Source organism: Microcaecilia unicolor, chromosome 12 (genome assembly GCF_901765095.1).
Source record: "Microcaecilia unicolor chromosome 12, aMicUni1.1, whole genome shotgun sequence".
NCBI classification, from domain to species: Eukaryota; Metazoa; Chordata; class Amphibia; order Gymnophiona; family Siphonopidae; genus Microcaecilia; species Microcaecilia unicolor.
In genome coordinates this window covers 85245088-85267593 of record NC_044042.1, presented here as the reverse complement: position 1 = coordinate 85267593, position 22506 = coordinate 85245088, and the positions used below count along the sequence as shown (strand labels likewise).

The window sequence follows — 22506 nt, the reverse complement described above, 5'->3', positions numbered from 1 at the left end:
TGTCTCTAGACTACACCCTCCCTCCAGAGAGTTAAAAATCAACCTACCCCTCTCCCAGAACGATCCTGTAAAGCACACATACTTTGACATCCTTGGCCTGATATCCCAAAAGGACTTGTGTGACTGGCAGTGGGTGATGACTGTATAATTCCAGTTTTTTTTTTAAAGAACACACCTCCTCCCAGTCCTTGCAGAGTGGCTAAATCAATATACAGCCAAAGATAGCTATTTTAATTTTGGGGGGCGGGGGGGGGGGGGGGGGTGAGACAAAAACCTATATGGATAGCAGTGACATTCTGCTGCTATCAATATAAGTTATCTGTATTAGTGCCAATACAAAATTACAGGGGTCTGTTACAAAGCCATGATAGCGTTTTTAGCTTGCAGTAAAAATAAGCTGGCGGTAAACACTGAGATGCCCATTACATTCCTAGGGGCGTCTCAGCAATTACCGTCAGCTAAAAACACTAGCAGGGCTTTGTAAAAAAATGCGTCTGTTCACATATGAACTTTATTCTACCTCTCACTACCTTGTATTTGTTCATACCGGAATTGGTGAACGCCTTCACGGTACTATGTAAGCCACATTGAGCCTGCAAATAGGTGGGAAAATGTGGGATACAAATGTAACAAATAAATAAATAAAATAACTTTAAACAGCTAAGATATCCATATAAAATTATACATACATTATGGGACAATTTTCAAAAGGTCTTTTCTAGGGTAAATGAGCTATTTGAAAACTGCCCACCCTTCCTTTTGATATGTGCTAATGATTCTTTTAGCTTATGTGGATGTCAGCACCTATGGTTTTCCTTTGACTGCTTCTGCTCTTTGCTGCTCGTTGTCCCACTCTCCCTCTAAAGTCAGTTCTACACACAACTCTGTATCCCAAACCTTAGCCAACAAGACATTTTAATTTTATTTTTCAACACCCAAGAATGGGAAGAGGTAAAATGGAGCTTAAAAACATTTTAAATCTTACAATCCTAGAGCTGGTAAAGGACTTTTAGCATTGTATGAGGAAAGCTGGGCAACCTTAAAATGAACTCATGGGCTAGTAAACCTCCAGGTATCTGCATCTTTGTAATGCTGGGTAGAAAGGTAATGCTACCTAAAGAAGCTATATGGAACATTATAAATCACATTTTGTTATTTACGAAAAAAAAGTACATATTATACAACATAGGTCCAGTTACACTGAAAAACTTACACACTCATTGAAATACATTTCATTTTAAAAACACGCAACTATATAGATCTATACAAAAATTGTAAAATAATTTCTGTAGTAAAATAAAGTGTGTGTTAGGAGAACTTATGCAGAGGATAGGATTTCTGTATAGTGCCTTGATAAACTGTGACAGGGGTCTGATACCAAAAACCGGAAAACAAGAGGTGCACTCACGGTTTGGGCTTTAGCCCCTTAGTATAAAGAGAAACAAGGCCTGTCCCCTCTTTGAGGAGTCATGTAAGATAGAAAAGCAAGCATACCTTATCAGCTGATATGAAATTTATAAAATTCCAGAAATCTTGGTATCGTACAATTAAAAAATGTCACCTAAAAACAGAAAACATAATGGAAGTTAACTCAGTCTTCATACAAATCATGGCCTCCAGAACTTCCACTGGCGATTAATGCTGAGTGATAAACTTGGTGAGGCTGGATTGCTGGGCTCTTGGTCAGCAATCGGGTGCTCTCATAGTCACTCCCTCTTCTTATTTTCATCGGGATAAGTGAGACCAGGCAAAGATGGCAACACAGTTGTTAATGATGATGTGTAGAAGAGTTTTTCTCTGCCAAATGTCGTAGAAAGGTTTCCTCAGTTTGGCCTCTATGGTTCAAAGGCTCACTCTTAAACAGAGCAGGGGGTGGAGGAAGGTGAGGAATAGGAGAGACAGGAAGGTGATGAGGGTGAAGAGGATGAGGGTGAAGATGAAGGTGTGAAAAAGGGTGTGGGATGGGCCTTGGAGGCAATGTACTGATAGGGTTCATACTGATAGGTGCTGAGCTTGTGGTCGTATTCAACAAAGGTGGGCCGGTGTTGGGTGGGGGTATCATAGTGAGGGGAATCTGTAGGGATGGTGGCACATCAACAGGACTGGTGACCCGAAAGCACTTCTCCTTATGTGCCTTCAGCATGTTGGAGAAGCGGAAGCGCTGACCGCATACATCACATGGATATGGTTTCTCCCCCGTGTGAGTTCGGCGATGCCTTTTCATGTTGGGACGGCTGGTGAAGCTCTTCCCGCAGATTTCACAGATAAAAGGTTTCTCTCCTGGGACAGAGACATAATAACCATCAACAGCATGGTCATTGTTACATAAGATATTACTATCTATGTCACCAATCATTTTCCAGAATCATCCCTTTGATCTGTTTTATTTGTAGAGCTGCTTTCATTGTGTAGTATGGTCTAGGTTTCATAATTATAACGGTGTTAAAAATAAGTAGCTAAAGGCCTGGATGCACAAACATTATTTACAACTCATGAGGTCCTACAGCCTGTGGAAAGCTGTCAAGTACTGCAGCCGGGATATTTTTTTGTTCATGGCTCAAAGAAAGCAAAGGAGCAAAAAAGGAGATGCCGGCCTCACGGAGTCAAATGGTATAACATGCAGAAGATTTATTGAATGTACTGAAATCCAAATGTTGAGAGGACTCAACACGGCCATGTTTCGGCAACTATATCTGCGTCAGGACTCTTTCAACCAGTGAACTGGACCAGAGGTGTAAACAGTTCTGCTATAAGTAGAAAGTAATAATCTGAGAATCTGGGCTATCTTCTACTTATAGCAGAACTGTTTACACCTCTGGTCCAGTTCACTGGTTGAAAGATTCCTGATGCAGACATGTGGATATGAGTACATTCAATAAATCTGCATTTTAATACCATTTGAATCTGTGTCTACTAGTGCCTCACTCTTCTTCCTTTTTGCTGTCAAAGAAAGCAAAACCATAAATAATTTAAGTTAACTTTGCCCAAACACAAAAACATTTTTTTAAAAATTAAAATTTCAACAGCACTAAATACCAAGGGCCCTGTTTACTAAGCCGCGCTAGAAACATGCCAGCGTTTTTAGTGTGCACTAAAGATTAGCGCACACTAGTCTTGTAGACCACACTCTGCAAGATAGGAGAAGCCTTCATATTTATTTATTATTTCTGAGGGGCAGAGACTGACTGTCCCTGTTAGACTCCAGGCCTTTGTAGTGGTTGCATTGAAGGATTACTTATGTTAAACTGACTTGCCTGCCTGAGAAAGAAGAACCCAACTACATAAATAAAAGCACAATGACTTCCATGACTAAAGTTTTATCTTCTCTGAACCCTACTCATTGTTCACTTGTTTCTGTTCCTCCCAGTTGGCTCAAGGCACCAGGACTAAATTTAATTCCTTCTCTATTATCAATGGTTAACTCAAGCCTTTCCTCTGACCAGTTTCCAGATCTCTGGAAATTAGTCACTGTTCACCCAATATTAAAAAAAATCTAGTCTTGACCAATCGGTTCCTTCCAACTACCAGCAAAAGCCTTGGAGAAAATGGTCTTCCACCAGTTGACCGAATTTAGTGACAAAGTGTTAGCTCTCCATCCCCGCCAATCTGGTTTCTGATGACATTTCAGCACTGAAACAGTCATAACAGCACTCCTTAGCAATGTTCACGCCTATCTCAATCAACACAAGAAAGTCTTGGCTGTCTCTGTTGACATCTCTACAGAGTTCAATCTAGTTGACCACCCTTTACTCCTTTCCCACCTTTCTAATCTTGGTATTTTCGGTTCAGTTCTGTCCTGGTTCTCTTCGTTTCAGACAAACCGTTCCTTTAAAGTCTCTACTAGAACACACAATGTAAGTGTCTAACCCATTTACTGTGGAGGGTCTCTCAAGGATCCATACTTTCTCCTTTATTATTCAACTTATTCTTCAGACCCCTAGCCACTCTCATTCAATCAACTGGCATATCAGCATATTTCTAAGCAGACGATATTCTATTAGTTTTCCATGTCTTTACCACATCTAACCCATCTATTACTCAATTGCAAACCTGTCTTGATGAAGTGGTCAAATGGTTGTTAAAAAATCGACTGGTGCTCAACACTGAAACAAACAGTTGCTTACTGGCTTACAGACACTTATACCCCTCCTGTTACTCCTAGCTCACTTTTTGGCTCAAAGGTTACTCCTAGCTTCCGCTATCTAGGAATTATCTGGGATTTGGCACTTTCATTACTCCCCCAAATCTCACAGTTGCCCAAAAGTTCATTTTTTCTATTTTGTCACTTGCGTACTGTCCACCACCTTTTCAACATTAAACACATTCATACCCTCATCCTTTCATTATTTACTGCTCATCTTGATTACTGTAATGTCATAAATGCAGGCCTCCCTGGTCCGGCTATGAAAAAACTACAATCCCTTCAGAACATTCAAATCAAATTACTTTGTCACGCCCAGCACACAGACCATGTAACTCCACTACTTAAACATTACCGCTGGCTGCCAGTTGAAAAACGTATAACATACAAAATAGCTCTTCTTACTTTCAAAGCACTAAGAAATGGCCTGCCGGACTACCTTTCATGCCTGACCATCCCCTACTCCCCACCCAGACTGCTCCGTTCCTTCAATGATCATTGACTCGTCCTTCCCAGTCCCAAATATGCACATTATGAATCAACAAGGAAAACTGCATTCTTATGACTTTCTCCTTTTACCTGGAATTCACTCCCTATTCACCTCCGTAGCAATTTGTTTCTAAATTTCTTTAAAGTTAATTTTAAAACTTTTCTTTTTAAACAGGCTTTTGGGGACACAGGGTGATGGACCAGCCAGCATGGGATTTAGGTTTTTGATGTTCCACCTACCCCACTTTTAAGCATGAATACATATCTTTTCTATCATTTGCATGGCATTCTTTTCCTTTACTCTATTAATTATTTTTGTAAATTTTTATATAAACCGCTCTGCCCTGCCCTAGCATTAAGAATGGTATAACAAGTTTTAATAAACAAACAAACGATAAAGACTTTTTCTTGTGGTTTAAGGAGGAATTCATCAAGTGGCGTTAGGGCTTTAAGTCACGTTAAATTGGCCCTTAATGCAACAAATGGCCCTAACACCGCTTCACCAAAAATACTGTGGTGATATTTAAGTTGCCGTGGATTACAAGTAATGGGATTACAAAATATGCAAATGTATGTATTGCATCTCATTACTACGTATATACCCCACAGCAGTGTTTCCCAAGTCCAGTCCTGGAGTACCCATTGCCAGTCAGGTTTTCAGGATATCCACAATGAATATGCAGGAACTTGATTTGCAAACCCTGCCTTCATTAAATGCAAATCTCTTTCATACATATTTGTTGTGAATATCCTGAAAACCTGACTGGCAAGAGGTACTCCAGAACCAGACTCGAGAAACACTGCTCTACAGCGACTTGCAGTAATACACCGCAAGTGATGTTAGGGTCCATAATTCACGGGATAATAGCCTCAGCATTTTGCTGGGGATATTTTACTGTCCAGAAGCTAGGGGTACCATTTTGAAGCCGGTGCTGGACTGGGCGGGAGCGACTGGGCATTGCTCCTGCCTGAAAACCTCTCCTCCCTAAACCCCCAAAGACCCGACCCCCCCCCCCCCCCCCCGAGTACCAATGCTTTTTAAAGGTAGCCTCTATGGTGGGTGTCCGGGCCTTGTGAATGGGAAGGACCAACCCTGAAGCCTGGGGGGACTCAGGTCTGCAGGCCAGGGAGCATCGGGCTGCAGGTTTGCGGCCCGATGTCCCAGGAACACTTGCTAAGGTGGCTTGCAGCAGAATTATTTTCTTGCCTTGGGATTCTGCAACCTGCGGTACTGGGATTCTGCAAGTTTCTGAATCCCACGGGGTGTCAAGGTAAAGGGAGGTTGTTTATCACACCTTGATGAATTTCCTCCTTAACTGTCTGCTGCTTGTACTTGTGAGGGACCCTTACCAACTGCTGTGCTCACACTACCACATCAAGTAAAACACCATTGATTCTCTAGCAGGTGTTTTTCATACACAGGATAATCAGCCACACAAGTGAGAGATGCCATTTGAAATGGAAATGCTCTCACTGCCCAGAAAAGCATAGAAGGCATTTCTAAACATGGATTTCTTGCATAGATACCGCTATGAAGTCTATTTTATTTTATTAAGGGTGTTTGATATATCGCTTAAATGCACATGGCATTGCTAGATGATTTACCACATAAAAATAAGAGTGGTGAAAGGAAATACAATAATCAAAATGAAGAAAGTACAAGCCTCTTCAATCTTATATTAAAGCTTAGAGTACCCACCCCCCCCACGAAGGGCATGGAGGGATGGTTTGTGTGGCTACAGTAATCCCAGGCCCATTTGGATCAAAAGAAATGAGAAGCCAGGTTGAATTTCTAAGGGTTTCATTCTGATCTTAGAATGAGTGTGTGGCACCATTTATTATAACATTTAGAGCAAGATGAATAAGTCACTATGGCCCGGAACTTACTAACTATATTGTCAAGTGACCAGAAACAAAAATTTAATCTTCTAGGCCATGCTCTTAAGACCATAAGATTTCAGAGGCTTGAAAGGGGCTTTCATTAGCTGGATAGTACCACACTGCAGCAGGCCACTCAATGGAAGCCGAGATGCCAAATCTCACTCATTAGGAGAGTGTCACATTTCACTCATTAGGAGAGTGCCACATTCAGTTGAAGGCACCACTGCTTTCAAGAAAGGAAAGCCTAAGAGAAGAACCCAAGTGGTTCTATAAGTAAGGAAGAAATCTGAGCTTACCTTCCTATGCAATTTGCCTTCCCCTGCCCCATTCTTTGTCCCTGCACTTACAAGTACTTTGAAATCTATGCACATGCTTTTAGCCACTGGGCAAATTTCTTTGAAAATTGTCTTCATATTTCCTTCAGTCTTCAGTATCCTTTTAGAGACAACAAAGAAAAGCAAATATTTTCTGTAGCTTTTTTTTTTCATTGCAAAGTAATACTACTTAAGCCTTCCTAGATTATACCCCAGATGCCCCATTTGGAAAAATCTCTCTGTGACGGTGCACTCTTGGCATTTCTGTGGAAGGCTCCATTCAAAGTAAGCAGTACAACAATCTGACAATTACAGTCGGGGATTATCTTCTGTATGATAAGGACTTAGGTACCCTGCTGTCATAATTAATCTTTAGTTCAGACTCAAGAGATATAGAAGGTAGTCAAGTGATTTTTGTGTGGGGCATGACAAAGGGTCTAAGACAGTGGTTGGCAATTCTCGTCATCACGGCAGTATGGTTTTTTTTTGCTTTGTTTTTAATCAGAGGTAGGTAGGTCTTAGATGAATCTCATCATTTTTCTTTGGCTAGCTGACTAGAGAGTTGGATTGGAGGAGAGCACTACATGTGGTGTATTTGGCTTTCTGTCAGGTTTTTAGCATGGTTCTTGTGTGTGAGCAGCTGGGGTTCTGGCCCTGTGGTCAGGCTTTTAGACACAAACTAAGGTCAACCCCAGGTTCAGAACTAAAGAAAATACTTATTTATATCAACAAAAGACATGCCTACCTTACCTCAAAAAAGGGTTACAACAAAGTACTTTATTCATACACATTCTGTACATATTTCTGGGGTTTTTCATCTTCCAGACTAGGCCTCCTTGTTCCCTTCTGGGCCTGAGCTTTTGTTTTTTTCCTGGGCTCTACCTTCACTGGCTAGGTCTTTGTTATTATAGGAACATAGTAAATAGCAGAGAAAGACCAACATCGCCCAGGAAGGTTGTTAGCATTGCATCTGCCTTGCAGTGCAGGTTATCTTCCCTATGCTTGTGCTGTTGGTGTTATACCTGCCACACAGGCTACGTTTCCCATACTTGTGTTGTTGGCATTACATTTGCCGCAACTGTAGGTTATTTCCCCATGATTTCTTAGAAATGCAAAAATAATTATGTTGTTGAAGTGCTTTATGCTTGGTTTATACCCTCTTGTCTTTTAAGGGTCCACTGTGTATATCCTATTCCTTTTTGAATTCCACCATCTCTTTCAAGATTCCATCATCATTTCCTATACGTATTTAGGACATCCAATCTCATATGCCATCTGATTAAGTCGTCTTACCATTTTGATTGATTTCTTAGATACTGACTCCAGTTTTTTTATGTCCTTGGTGTGACATGGCCTCCAAAGCTCAACACAATACTCCATGTGAGGTTTCATCAATGTCCTCTATAGAATCATTATAACCTCCTCTTTTCTGTTTATTATGCCCTTTGTTTTTCAGCCTAGCATCCTTCTGACTTTAGCCATTGCCTTGCCACACTGTTCGGCCACCCTATGATCAGCAGACACCATTACTCAATGGCTCTTTCCTAGTCTGTGCTCTACAGTCTTTCCCCTCTATTGCATACAGTTCCTTTGAGTTTTTCCACCCTACTTCCTTACATTAAATGTTAACTGCTAATGGTTTGACCAGACCTCTAGTTGTGTAGATTATGTCTTCATTTGCCTACTTCTTCCAGGTTGAGCTAGATTGAGGACCAGGAATCACTTCTGTATCTCTAGATAAAGGAAGTCTATGTTCTAGTGGTCTCTTCCTGCTCTGTATTGTACCTCATAGTTGAAAAAATGACTGAGGCTTAGGAGCCACAACATCAATGTCACTGCTCTCTTTTTTTCCTGAGTATTCATTTGAGGGGCTGGTGGTCCTTTATCAGCATAAACCTGAGCCCCAGCAGGTAATATTGTAAAACCTCCAGTGCCCATTTTATCTCCAGTGCCTCCTTACCAATCACTGCACATCCTCTGTGCAGAGAAGCAGTTTCCGACTTATAAAGGCCACTGGGTGCTCTGGGCCAGAAATGCTCCCAGGCCTGAGGCATAAATCTGTATTATTAACAGTTAAATGAAACTGGGGCTAATAAGAATCAGCTATGAACATAGGCACCCTGAATCATTGGAAGGCCTTCCACCAATTCTTCTGACCAGAAAATCTTCTCTGGATTGTTCTTCTGCAGTAGGCGTGTTAATGGTTCTGCCTTCTGTGCAAAGTTTGGTATGAAGTGTTGGTAGGAACCAACAAGTTCTATGAAGGTTCACAACTGTTTCTCTTGTCTGGGGAATGAGCAGTTACACAATGGCATCTACTTTCCACATCTATGGATGGACTTATCCCTTCCTGCTTGATTGTATTGTTAAATCTGGAAATTGTGAAGTGCCCAATATATTTTGCAAGGGTGGTATATCAAATGACTGAATGGAATGGTAAATTTATCAACCTAAAGAATTAGGTAGGCTTCAAGTTTGGAAAATGTATTACCCTTTCTGAAATCAATAAAGAAGTGGAGACTTCTGACTTTGAAACATGTATGATGGGACTGAACTCTTCAGTCATTCGAAGTTTAAGCATCTCCCTCATGTCTGAGGCTACTGCTTTCCCCTGGGCCTTCAGAATTTGGTATAGTCACTGCCAGATGACTACTTCTAGATCCATAACTGAAGAGATGAGTTTTTCCAGGAATATATCAGGTGAAGATATCAGGGCTGTGGAGTCAGAATCAGAAGTAATTTTGGGTGGAGTCCGTCGGTCAGTCATTAAAAATGTACCGACTGACTCCAGCTTCAAGATAAAAACCTACAACATTACCAGTAGGAGCCGGAGCTGGACAGTATAAATATATAGAAGTCAGAGCTGAAGGTTTGGTGTACCAACTCCACAGCCCTGGATTCTAGACATATATTCTCTGCAGCTGATGACTGGTTCCTGAACAGGACTTGTAGAAATTCAGGGTTTAATTGAGCTTTTGTCCAATCTCTTCCCCATGGAAAAGCAAATGTAAGAGGTTGCAATAATCCATTTCCTCAAGAGGTTCACATGGAAGATCTGGGCCTTCTTCCACTTGGGCCACTTTATAGTTCACAAGTCCCATGTTCTCAATAACCTCATAAGGGCCTTGCCACCAACACAGTAGTTTGCTGTCTGATGATGGCAGTACTAAAATTCAATATCCTGGTTGGAGCACCTGTTGAACTATAGACCAATTATATTCCCAGTCTTGGGTGACTTGAGCTTTTTCCAAACAGTATGGTGGCTTCTCCAGTTTTCATCAGCTGTTTTTGCATCTGAAGAATATAGTTTAACAGGACAGCAGTGATAATGGTTTCAGCGCTAAGTCTAGATGAAATCCTGCCAAACGGGGGTGAAGAACTGAGTGTTGCTCTATGAAGGTACAGAGTTGGTCTGACACCAGTTTTTCCTTTAGTTTAGATAGAAAGAACAGGTTGGAAACACAGTGATAGTTGGCTGGAATACTGGGGTCCAAGTTGGGTTTTTTAGGCGTGGTCTGACAACAGCCTTTTTCCAAAGGGGGGGGGGGGTATACCTGAAGAGAGACTGTGATTGATGAGGATGAGCCCCAAAGGGAGGAGACCATGGTGAGGCAGCTTCAAGTGGAAGAGATTGGGTCAACAGCACAAGTGGTTATGTGCATAAAATAAAGCGATATGGAAAGAGAAGAGTGGGACTAAAAATACTGGACCAAGAGGGGGAAAGAGGAGACAAGGAGGTAACTGAGGAAGCCTCAGAACTATACACTATGGAATGACCAGGACAAGCAAGGTCAAAAGAGGGAACAGACAGTTGTACAACTGAGCTATGAACTGATACAATCTTGCTAGAAAAGTAGTTGGAGAGATGAGGGCGTGGTAAGGCTGCTTACAATGGGTAAGGGTGGAAATGATCTCAAAAACTTGTTTAGCAGAGCTGAGCAAAGATGAAAAATAGACTTTCTTGCTTGCTTATGGTGAAAATTAAAGAAACAGCCAGGATTTTCAAAGTTGTGGAAATGACAGCAGATAAAGACTATACAGCCTATCCAGTCTGCCCATTCATACCAACTAGCGAGCTTTAAAATACTTCCCTCTCTCTTAGGGATACCTTGTGCTTGCTCTATGCTTTCTTGAATTCAGATACAGTCCTCATCTTCACCACTTCAACTGAATGCGGTTCAATGCATCCAGCATGCTCTCTCTACATATTTCCTTAGATTACTCCCGAGTCTATTTCTTTCATCTTCATAAGATGAATCCTTGTTCCAAAGCCTACTTACAATTGAAAGAGGCCCACTCCTTCCATTTATGGCACCAAGTTATTTAAATATCATAGTCATAATCTCCCTCCTCCCACTTTTCTTCCAAAGTATACGTACTGAGATCTTTAAGTCTCTCGCCACATACTTTATGATGAAGACAACGAAGCATTTTAGTAGCCGACCTCTGGATCTACACCATTCTGCTTTTATCTTTGAAGGTGAGGTCTTCCAAATTATATATAGCACTTGAGCACTAAGTACTTACCAATCCTTTTTCCTACTGGCCATTCCTCTCCCTACGCACCCAAACAACCTTCCAGCTTTTGCCACCTTAAATTCATCACACATGATCAACCCTAGGTCCTACTTTGCTTCTGTGCACAGAACTACTTCACCCCCCATACTGTACTACTCCATTGGGTATTTGCACCCCAAATTTATGACCCTGAACTAACCTGCATTAGATCTTAGCTGCCAAATTGTAGACCATTCTTTCCTTTATATTATCTACACTTTCCAGAGTATCTACACCATTGTAGATTTTGGTATCATGCACAAAAAGGTAAACTTTACTTGACAACCTTTCCATAATATCACTCACAAAAATGTTAAAAAGATCCAGACCAGCCCTTAATCAGTGCACACAGATCACTTCGATGTAAAGCATACCTTCCCTTGAATACGTCTGAAGCTTCCATCCTGACTGAAAGCACATGATTTACCCACATAACCTCTGCCAGAATGTCCTTACCAGTGTGAGTCTTCATATGCTCATCAAAGTATTGCTTCATGTTGAAGTCCTTGCCACACCACTGACACATGAACTGCTTGTGACCAATATGGATGCTCATATGAGATCGCAGCTGGTACTTGTACTGAAATCTTTCATCACAGTTCTGCAAAAAGAGAAGAGCACTTCATGGCTTTTCCACAATGGTAAACACTCTAATTTTCATACAGCAAAAGAATATCAAATATACCAGGAAGAGAGGGTTTAGTATCCATTTTAGGCTGCAAGACCATAAGATTCCTGCAGCTGCTCTCCATGAAGCCATCTGGATACTATGGGGACAGTTAGTCATGCATTTCTGCCCTGGAAACTATATTACAGTTTCTTCTCACCATGCCCCAGTTGCCTTCCTGGTCACAGGCTCGAAAAACTAGTCTGTGCCACTCTTCAAGAGACTGTCAAAAATTAATGGGCACTTCTCTACTGAAAAATACACTCAAAACTAATGAAAATAGTAGAGGATACACAAAAAATACAATATGTTACGATCTCATACGTGGGTAAGTCTCATATATACTTGACGGCTGATGTCACTTCACTCCTCGGTGAACCTATTGCCGTACAATATTATAATCATAGACTCTTACCCTCCGACCTACCAATGCCTAAGAACTTTACTATTTATTTTTTATTCTTAACGTTATATGTAAAGGTTAGGCAATGTGTTACTTATCTTAGCTTGTTTCTAACGGGTGTGCTCACAAACCCCGACAGGTAGCCTGTTTCGCAATTCTTGCTTTGTCAAGGGGGAGCGCTTCACCTCATCTGTCAAATTGCAAGCAAATATATCTTAAAATCCTATAATCATAGTGTACTTCTAGCTTTTTCTATTAATATTGGTCCCAGCCATTAGACTTACGTTTGCTTGTAACACTTCTGGTTTCTTCAACAAGAACCTAAAATGGCGACAGCGTCTTTAAACTGTTGCCGCCACCGGAAACAGCTGACCGCTGCATCCGGTGGTGTGCAATAACATGCCGGTTTACATGTAACAACCCCAATGTACATGAGTGTTCAGTCCATTGGGTTCTGTAGTATTTAATTTATGTATCCAAAAAGTCTCCGTAGAACCTTTCTGTTATAATCTCCGCCTCTTGATGACGGAAAAACTCGCTCTATAACTGAACATCTTAGCGATTCTATATCATGGGTAAACTGTATGCAGTGCTGTACAAGAGGGGCTCCTAAATTATGTGCTTGGATGCGGGAACGATGTTCCGTCATGCGTGCATGCAGTGACCTGATGGATTTTCCTATATATATTTTGTCACATGGACACCTTATCATATATATAATTCCCACCGTCCTACATGTCGTATGTCCCTTTAAAATGTATTTCTTACCAGCATGTATGAAATTATCTCCCTCTTGGGTGATAGTACATGTTTTACAATTCAATTTTTGACACTTGAAATGACCCACTGGTAATGTAGTATCGTAATGTCTATCTTCTCTATCCTCCTCAGATAATTTGGCTGGACTTAGAATCTCTTTTAAATTACTGGAACGTGAAAAGGCTGTTCTTAGTTGACTGTCACTAAATAAAGGGTGGGATTTCATAATATCCCAGTGTTGCTTGATTATCTTAGTGACCATTTCACTACCCGGAACATATCTCATCACAAAAGTAAACAATTGTTTATCTTCAATCTCTCTCCGTTTCTCTTGTAACAGAAGACTTCTCTGATTGTATTTGGCTCTTTTGTATGCACGATTCAAGATAGTTTTGGGATAATGTCTCTGCTGTAATTTTATACTGAAGCGTTCTGCTTCTGCCATATAATCTTCTTCATTCGTGCAAATCCTTCTGAACCTGAGAAACTGTGAAAACGGAAGGCTCTCTCGTAGACTTCGAGGATGACAACTATTGTAATCTAACAATGTGTTCCTATCCGTTGGTTTAGTGAAGACTCTCGTTGTAAATTGTCCATTTGTTAATTGAATCTCTACATCCAAAAAATGTATGGTGGTATCCGACCAAGTAATTGTAAATTGGATTCTTGAATGGCACTGATTTAGCCAATTATGGAAATCAATTAGTTCTTGTACTTCTCCTTGCCATATGACGAAAATGTCGTCAATGTATCTTCTCCAGGTCACAATCCTCGTCTGGAAAGGGGAACTCTTTAACCATTTCTCCTCAAACATCACCATAAACAAATTTGCTAATGTGGGAGCAAATACAGCTCCCATTGCTACTCCAGATTTTTGTAAGTAGATGTCGTCTTTGAACTGAAAGAAGTTGTTGCATAATGCCAATTTCGTAAGCTGTAGCAAAAAATCAGTTGGCACTTCATGGGGTTTTGCACGTGATTCAAGTGTTTTAAAGATCACTTCCAATAATTCATTCTGCGGAATCATTGTATATAATGATTTAATGTCAAACGTGACCAATAATACTGGAGAACCTGGTAATTGAATGTCTCGCAAAATGGTTAAAAAGTGAGTTGTGTCCTTGATGTATGTAGAACTGCTGCTGACAAAATGTTTCATACATGCTGGTAAGAAATACATTTTAAAGGGACATACGACATGTAGGACGGTGGGAATTATATATATGATAAGGTGTCCATGTGACAAAATATATATAGGAAAATCCATCAGGTCACTGCATGCACGCATGACGGAACATCGTTCCCGCATCCAAGCACATAATTTAGGAGCCCCTCTTGTACAGCACTGCATACAGTTTACCCATGATATAGAATCGCTAAGATGTTCAGTTATAGAGCGAGTTTTTCCGTCATCAAGAGGCGGAGATTATAACAGAAAGGTTCTACGGAGACTTTTTGGATACATAAATTAAATACTACAGAACCCAATGGACTGAACACTCATGTACATTGGGGTTGTTACATGTAAACCGGCATGTTATTGCACACCACCGGATGCAGCGGTCAGCTGTTTCCGGTGGCGGCAACAGTTTAAATACGCTGTCGCCATTTTAGGTTCTTGTTGAAGAAACCAGAGGTGTTACAAGCAAACGTAAGTCTAATGGCTGGGACCAATATTAATAGAAAAAGCTAGAAGTACACTATGATTATAGGATTTTAAGATATATTTGCTTGCATTTTGACAGATGAGGTGAAGCGCTGCCCCTTGACAAAGCAAGAATTGCGAAACAGGCTACCTGTCGGGGTTTGTGAGCACACCCGTTAGAAACAAGCTAAGATAAGTAACACATTGCCTAACCTTTACATATAACGTTAAGAATAAAAAATAAATAGTAAAGTTCTTAGGCATTGGTAGGTCGGAGGGTAAGAGTCTATGATTATAATATTGTACGGCAATAGGTTCACCGAGGAGTGAAGTGACATCAGCCGTCAAGTATATATGAGACTTACCCACGTATGAGATCGTAACATATTGTATTTTTTGTGTATCCTCTACTATTTTCATTAGTTTTGAGTGTATTTTTCAGTAGAGAAGTGCCCATTAATTTTTGACAGTATACTGAACGAAGATGGCAACAGGTTCCTGGCGTACAGGCTATAGTTTTAGTGCTGATGTAGCCTCTGAGTTATTACAAGACACTACACAATTTGCTACGGTTAGTAGCGACAATCTAGATATGGAATGGGAAACAGTCTTTTCCAATTTCAAATCATCTCTAAGGTTAGAGATGAATAGTTCAACATTAGTTGAATATTGTAAACTGGAACAGATACCGAGAGGTTTGAGGATGAATAAGGCGCCCCAGATTTTTAAAGAACATGAAGGATTCACAACTAAGTGGAATATGATTCTTAACAAATGCTCGTTGGATCTAATGTTATTGATCATTGAACAATCACGGGCAGTGTTACAGCAAGAGAAGGAGTTGTTGGATAAAGAGCTAGATCGCTTGAAACAGGGGGTATCTGAACAAGTATTCACACAGAGACATGAGTCATTAAAAGAAAATCTAGCACAATTCAAGGAGAAATTACGTAAATCTAAGGTAAAGAAATTATTAAGAGACAAAAATGATTATATACATAATAGAGTTTATCCTTGGATGCAAGATAGATCCAGCACTGATGTCAATGATACGCATTTACATGCAACGGCCAGTGATACAAATGCTACTGTAAAACAAGTGGTATTTAAAGCGTTCCAATTCTCAGACAGCGGTTCGGGGGTAAGCGAGGATGATGATTTTTTAGACAACAGACAGCAGAGACCAACAAGAGGTCGGGGCAACAAAAGAGGGTGGAATCGAGGACAACCCAGAGTACGTCCACGAACCCGGTCTCAATTCCGATAGAACAGAATGTTATTAATTTATCAAGCATCAATTTGACAGAAGCGGAGGTTTCTTTGTTATCTAAAGGATTGTCATATGTCCCTATGAAAACTTTCGATACATTTCAATTCAGGATTGACTTAGAAAAATTCATCCGTACACTACAGTTAAGAGTATATTTTAATGGGAACAGTATTGTAGATACAAGTTCGAGAGTATGAGATAAATCAAATTGGATACCTCCGATACCATTAGATCCTGTAGTGAAAGTGTTCAAACAAATGGTATTAAGAGATGTACACCAGTTTTATCAAACAGGACGCTTCAGACAACGTGACAACCTTACAAGTGAGGAGCGTCAAGCCTTAAAAAGCTTACGAGATAATAATAAGGTAGTTGTGAAACGTGCTGACAAAGGGGGAGCAGTGGTAGTATTAGATCGTACCCAATATGTTGGAGAAATAGTTTCTCAATTAAATGACATCTCTGCATATGAACGTTTAAACAGGGATCCAACTTTAGAGTTGCAAGAGCAAATTAAAACAGTCACACAGGAAGCCCTTGAGTATGGATATTTAACTAAAAAGGAGTATAAATATCTGAATAGAGAAACTCCAATAGTTCCGGTCTTCGATATTATCTTGCCCAAAGTACACAAAGATCTTGTTAATCCACCGGGCAGACCTATTATGTCATCAAGGGGATCTCTATTTGAACCTCTTTCAACATATGTGGACTCCTTCCTAAAACATTTTGTCAGCAGCAGTTCTACATACATCAAGGACACAACTCACTTTTTAACCATTTTGCGAGACATTCAATTACCAGGTTCTCCAGTATTATTGGTCACGTTTGACATTAAATCATTATATACAATGATTCCGCAGAATGAATTATTGGAAGTGATCTTTAAAACACTTGAATCACGTGCAAAACCCCATGAAGTGCCAACTGATTTTTTGCTACAGCTTACGAAATTGGCATTATGCAACAACTTCTTTCAGTTCAAAGACGACATCTACTTACAAAAATCTGGAGTAGCAATGGGAGCTGTATTTGCTCCCACATTAGCAAATTTGTTTATGGTGATGTTTGAGGAGAAATGGTTAAAGAGTTCCCCTTTCCAGACGAGGATTGTGACCTGGAGAAGATACATTGACGACATTTTCGTCATATGGCAAGGAGAAGTACAAGAACTAATTGATTTCCATAATTGGCTAAATCAGTGCCATTCAAGAATCCAATTTACAATTACTTGGTCGGATACCACCATACATTTTTGGATGTAGAGATTCAATTAACAAATGGACAATTTACAACGAGAGTCTTCACTAAACCAACGGATAGGAACACATTGTTAGATTACAATAGTTGTCATCCTCGAAGTCTACGAGAGAGCCTTCCGTTTTCACAGTTTCTCAGGTTCAGAAGGATTTGCACGAATGAAGAAGATTATACGGCAGAAGCAGAACGCTTCAGTATAAAATTACAGCAGAGACATTATCCCAAAACTATCTTGAATCGTGCATACAAAAGAGCCAAATACAATCAGAGAAGTCTTCTGTTACAAGAGAAACGGAGAGAGATTGAAGATAAACAATTGTTTACTTTTGTGATGAGATATGTTCCGGGTAGTGAAATGGTCACTAAGATAATCAAGCAACACTGGGATATTATGAAATCCCACCCTTTATTTAGTGACAGTCAACTAAGAACAGCCTTTTCACGTTCCAGTAATTTAAAAGAGATTCTAAGTCCAGCCAAATTATCTGAGGAGGATAGAGAAGATAGACATTACGATACTACATTACCAGTGGGTCATTTCAAGTGTCAAAAATTGAATTGTAAAACATGTACTATCACCCAAGAGGGAGATAATTTCATACATGCTGGTAAGAAATACATTTTAAAGGGACATACGACATGTAGGACGGTGGGAATTATATATATGATAAGGTGTCCATGTGACAAAATATATATAGGAAAATCCATCAGGTCACTGCATGCACGCATGACGGAACATCGTTCCCGCATCCAAGCACATAATTTAGGAGCCCCTCTTGTACAGCACTGCATACAGTTTACCCATGATATAGAATCGCTAAGATGTTCAGTTATAGAGCGAGTTTTTCCGTCATCAAGAGGCGGAGATTATAACAGAAAGGTTCTACGGAGACTTTTTGGATACATAAATTAAATACTACAGAACCCAATGGACTGAACACTCATGTACATTGGGGTTGTTACATGTAAACCGGCATGTTATTGCACACCACCGGATGCAGCGGTCAGCTGTTTCCGGTGGCGGCAACAGTTTAAAGACGCTGTCGCCATTTTAGGTTCTTGTTGAAGAAACCAGAGGTGTTACAAGCAAACGTAAGTCTAATGGCTGGGACCAATATTAATAGAAAAAGCTAGAAGTACACTATGATTATAGGATTTTAAGATATATTTGCTTGCATTTTGACAGATGAGGTGAAGCGCTCCCCCTTGACAAAGCAAGAATTGCGAAACAGGCTACCTGTCGGGGTTTGTGAGCACACCTGTTAGAAACAAGCTAAGATAAGTAACACATTGCCTAACCTTTACATATAACGTTAAGAATAAAAAATAAATAGTAAAGTTCTTAGGCATTGGTAGGTCGGAGGGTAAGAGTCTATGATTATAATATTGTACGGCAATAGGTTCACCGAGGAGTGAAGTGACATCAGCCGTCAAGTATATACGAGACTTACCCACGTATGAGATCGTAACATATTGTATTTTTTGTGTATCCTCTACTATTTTCATTAGTTTTGAGTGTACTCTTCAAGAGACAGCAGAAAACATTCAAAGAAGATACTACAGACATTCAAAATGAACTTCTGGACGCCTGAAATTGGAATTTTTGTCCTCTGCTGGCAGACAGGTGAGCCCAGGACAGAAGTATCAAGACTGCCAACACATGAGTCTCTGCTATTTTCTGTGACCCTGGGACAAAACTTGGTTATTCACCACCTCAAACTCAACTTTTAAAAAGTGTTGTTGGCTCAATCTTTCACAATTGTAGAAAGAGAACGAAAATAAAGAAAGTTCTTGAAAAACGAAGACAGAGGAAACAGAGGGGAGCAGTTATAGAAACTTTTTTTTTAAATTATTATATTATGGCCCAGCAGTTTCTTTATACTTTCAGCTCAATTAGAACCAGGGTTGGGGTTGTCAGGGGGTTAAATAAATCATATTTTCAATCCCTTGGGCAATTTTTTGCTTAATTTTATATCCCCCCCCCCCCCCAATAACTGGACACTCATCAGCAAATGAGGGAAAGGAGGAGAAGAAAGAGGGGAGGTATTAATCCCCTCTAAGGGCAAGGGAGGAATGTTCTAGAAAAAAAATACTGATATGACTATTTTAATGATTAAATAGCATTAAATTACCTCAGACATCAACCAATAACCATTTCTGAAACACATCCTTTTTTCCTTTCCTTTCTACAGAGGTGTTCATTACTTATTCACTTGAGATTCTGACAGTTAAAATGGGGGATGATATTTGATATACCGCCTTTCTGTAATAACAATCAAAGCAGTTTACATATTATATACAGGTACTTATTTTGTTCCTGGGGCAATGGAGGGTTAATGGGTCCTTTTACTAAGGCTTGCTGGAAAATGGCCTCTGCTGTTGTAGGTGAATGTATTGGACGCGCGCGGATCCATTTTTCAGCGTGCCTGCAAAAAGGTCTTTTGGGGGGGAGGGGGCGAAAATGGATGTGCGGCAACATAAAAATTGGCATACGCCCATTTTGGGCCTGAGACCTTACTGCTACCCACTGACAGCGGTAAGGTTTCACGTGTTAATCGAGTGGTAATCAGCAGACGTAAAAAATTGAATTACCACCCAGGGCTTGTGGTAGCCAGGCAACAGTTCCAAATCGATGTGTGCTGGGTGCGTGTAGGTGCCTCCGTGCTTTAGTAGAAGGGCCTGTAAGCGACTTGCCCATACTCACAAGGAGCTGCAGTGGGAATCGAACCCAGTTCCCCTGTTCTTAGGCCACCACACTAACCACTAGGCTACTCCTCCTCTCAACCAGTGCTTTTTTTGGGCCGGTACGCGCCGGTACGGCGTACCGGCACCTTTTTTCTGGGTCCGGGGGCTCACCTGCCCGCTCCCTGCTGTTTGCACCCGGCCGTGATCCCTGCCTTGTAAAACTTTTCTTTTTTACCGAAGTTGCGAACCGGCAGCCTGAAGACTGAAGAAAGCAAACAGCAGGCAGGCTCACCTCCTTGCATTGCGTCGCTTCGTTTCCCTGCATTCTCAGCACATCCCGCCCTCCTCTGATGTCATTTCCTTTCCTCGAGTGCGGGACGAGCTGAGAATGCAGGGAAATAAAGCGACGCGATGCAAGGAGGCGAGCCTGCCTGCTGTTTGCTTTCTTCAGTCTTCAGGCTGCCAGTTCGTGACTTCGGTAAAAAGAAAAGTTTTGTAAGGCAGGGAACACAGCCAGGAGCAAACAGAAGGGAGCGGGCAGGGGAGGGTGGGCAAGTGGGGCTGGGGGTGTGTGTGTGGGCAAATGGGGCTGGGGTTTGAATGATCTCGGGGGCAGGTGGAGGCTGGGGCGAGTCACTGGACATGGAAGGGAGGGGAGGATAGAGGGCAAAAGAGAACCGCTGGACAGGAGGGGAGGGGAGGGAGGAGAATCATTCTGGACATGGATTGGATGGGATGGCAGGGCAGGGGAGAGAGGAAAATGGAGAATTGCTGGGCAGGGGAGAGAGGAGAATGGAGAATTGCTGGACATGGATGGAAGTGGAAGGCAGGGAAGACAGAATTGCTGGACTTGGATAGGAGAGGAGGGGAGGGCAGGGGAGAGAGGAGAACCACTGGACATGGGAGGGGAGAGAGGAGACATGCTGGACATGGATGGAGGGGAGGGAAGATAGGAAGGAGATGCAGATGGATGGGATGGCAGGGGAGGAAGGAGAAATGCTGGAAATGGATGAAGAGGATAGCAGAGCAGGAGATAGAAGAGAATTGCTGGACATGGATGGATGGAGGGGTTGGCGGGGAGAGAGGAGAAATGCTGGACATGGAAGAAGAAAGGAGGAAAGTAAAGAAATGAATGGAAAGGAATCCCTGGAAACTGAGTTAAGAGAACAGATAGAGAGCAGCAGAATCAGACACTTGGACCAGTATGGATAGAAAACAGTCACCTGACAACAAAGGTAGAAAAAATAATTTTATTTTCATTTTAGTGTTTGGAATGTGTCCAATTTGAGAATTTACATCTGCTGTCTTATTTTGCACTGGGTATACTGCAGCTGTAACATCTTAAGAAATGATTTATAATGAAAAAAAATCATAAGTTATTATTTTTCTCCTATACTAGTATATTTTCAATGATGTCTGTTTATATGCGCCATGGCTGGTATAAGGGGTGTGGCTAATGTGGGTGTGGCTATCATAGGGTGGAGTCATATATGGTGACCCCACCCATAATGAGTACCGGCACCTTTTTTTCTACAAAAAAAGCACTGCTCTCAACTATCATGACAATCCCCTTTCCTATGTGAACAATTCTGTGAAAAGTAAAAAAAAACCCACCACAGAGTCTAACTGACGTCATGTTGGCCTTGATGTGCACAAACCACACAACTAAACACACTCCAAGCTTCAAAGGGATATACTACAAATGCCAGCTTCTTAATAGGGACTCTCACCAGTTTTGTTCCATGTGGTAGGACACTCCTTGAATTTTTACAACCACCACCCTACTGCTATGGACTGGAGTCCAAGGAAGAAGGTATAGAAATATAACATACTATATATAGAAAATATAACTTATACATCACTTTCTTCTGTCAACTATGTATTTAGAGACAGAAGAGAGGGCTCGGACGTACACAATCAAACAAGAAGCAAAAGCAAAAAAGCACAGCTGGGCCTTCAAGACAGTGGGGATAGAGAGGTTGAGGCCAGGCTGTGCAAGGACAGAAATAGGGATCTTCTGTTTTTCCAAAGGTGGAATGTATGTTTAAATAGAGGATAAGCAAACAGAGGGCATTAACTTGCGTTATAATTTATAGAAGTGTGGGATAGGCAGGTAGGAATCTTTAGTAGTGAGGAAGCCATGCTGAACCTAGAGATAAAGGAGAAGGGGGAAAGGGCAGCATTGATTTGGTGAGGTGAAAAGTAATTTTGCTTATTTATATGAGAAAGGAAGCAGTTTCGTTCTCTCTGTCCTCTTTTTTCCCTTACCCCTTCTAGTCTATTACTTGGGGGGTGGGGGGGGGGGGGGGCAGTTTCCAGCCACCATCAGAATTCTGCCTGGTCAGATCAGTGGTGATGTGATAATTTTTCTTTTCTGTTCCTGCTCATTTCCACCAATCATAGACTTATGAATCCAAACCAGAGCAAATGTCAAG

At 41.1% G+C, this 22506-nt stretch overlaps 1 protein-coding gene across 1 annotated transcript in view; it reads right to left on the bottom strand.

The window, feature by feature from the left end:
* Window positions 1-903: 903 nt before the first annotated feature.
* The window catches only part of ZNF652 (zinc finger protein 652), a 227072-nt gene continuing 205469 nt past the window's right edge, over window positions 904-22506 (bottom strand). Inside the window, exons 5-6 of the mRNA XM_030220564.1 lie at window positions 11839-11983; window positions 904-2280 (exon numbers count right to left, since the gene is read on the bottom strand). Of these exons, the coding sequence (XP_030076424.1) occupies window positions 1769-2280; window positions 11839-11983 (657 nt within the window). The 3' untranslated portion in view covers window positions 904-1768. The remainder of the gene's footprint in view (window positions 2281-11838; window positions 11984-22506) is intronic.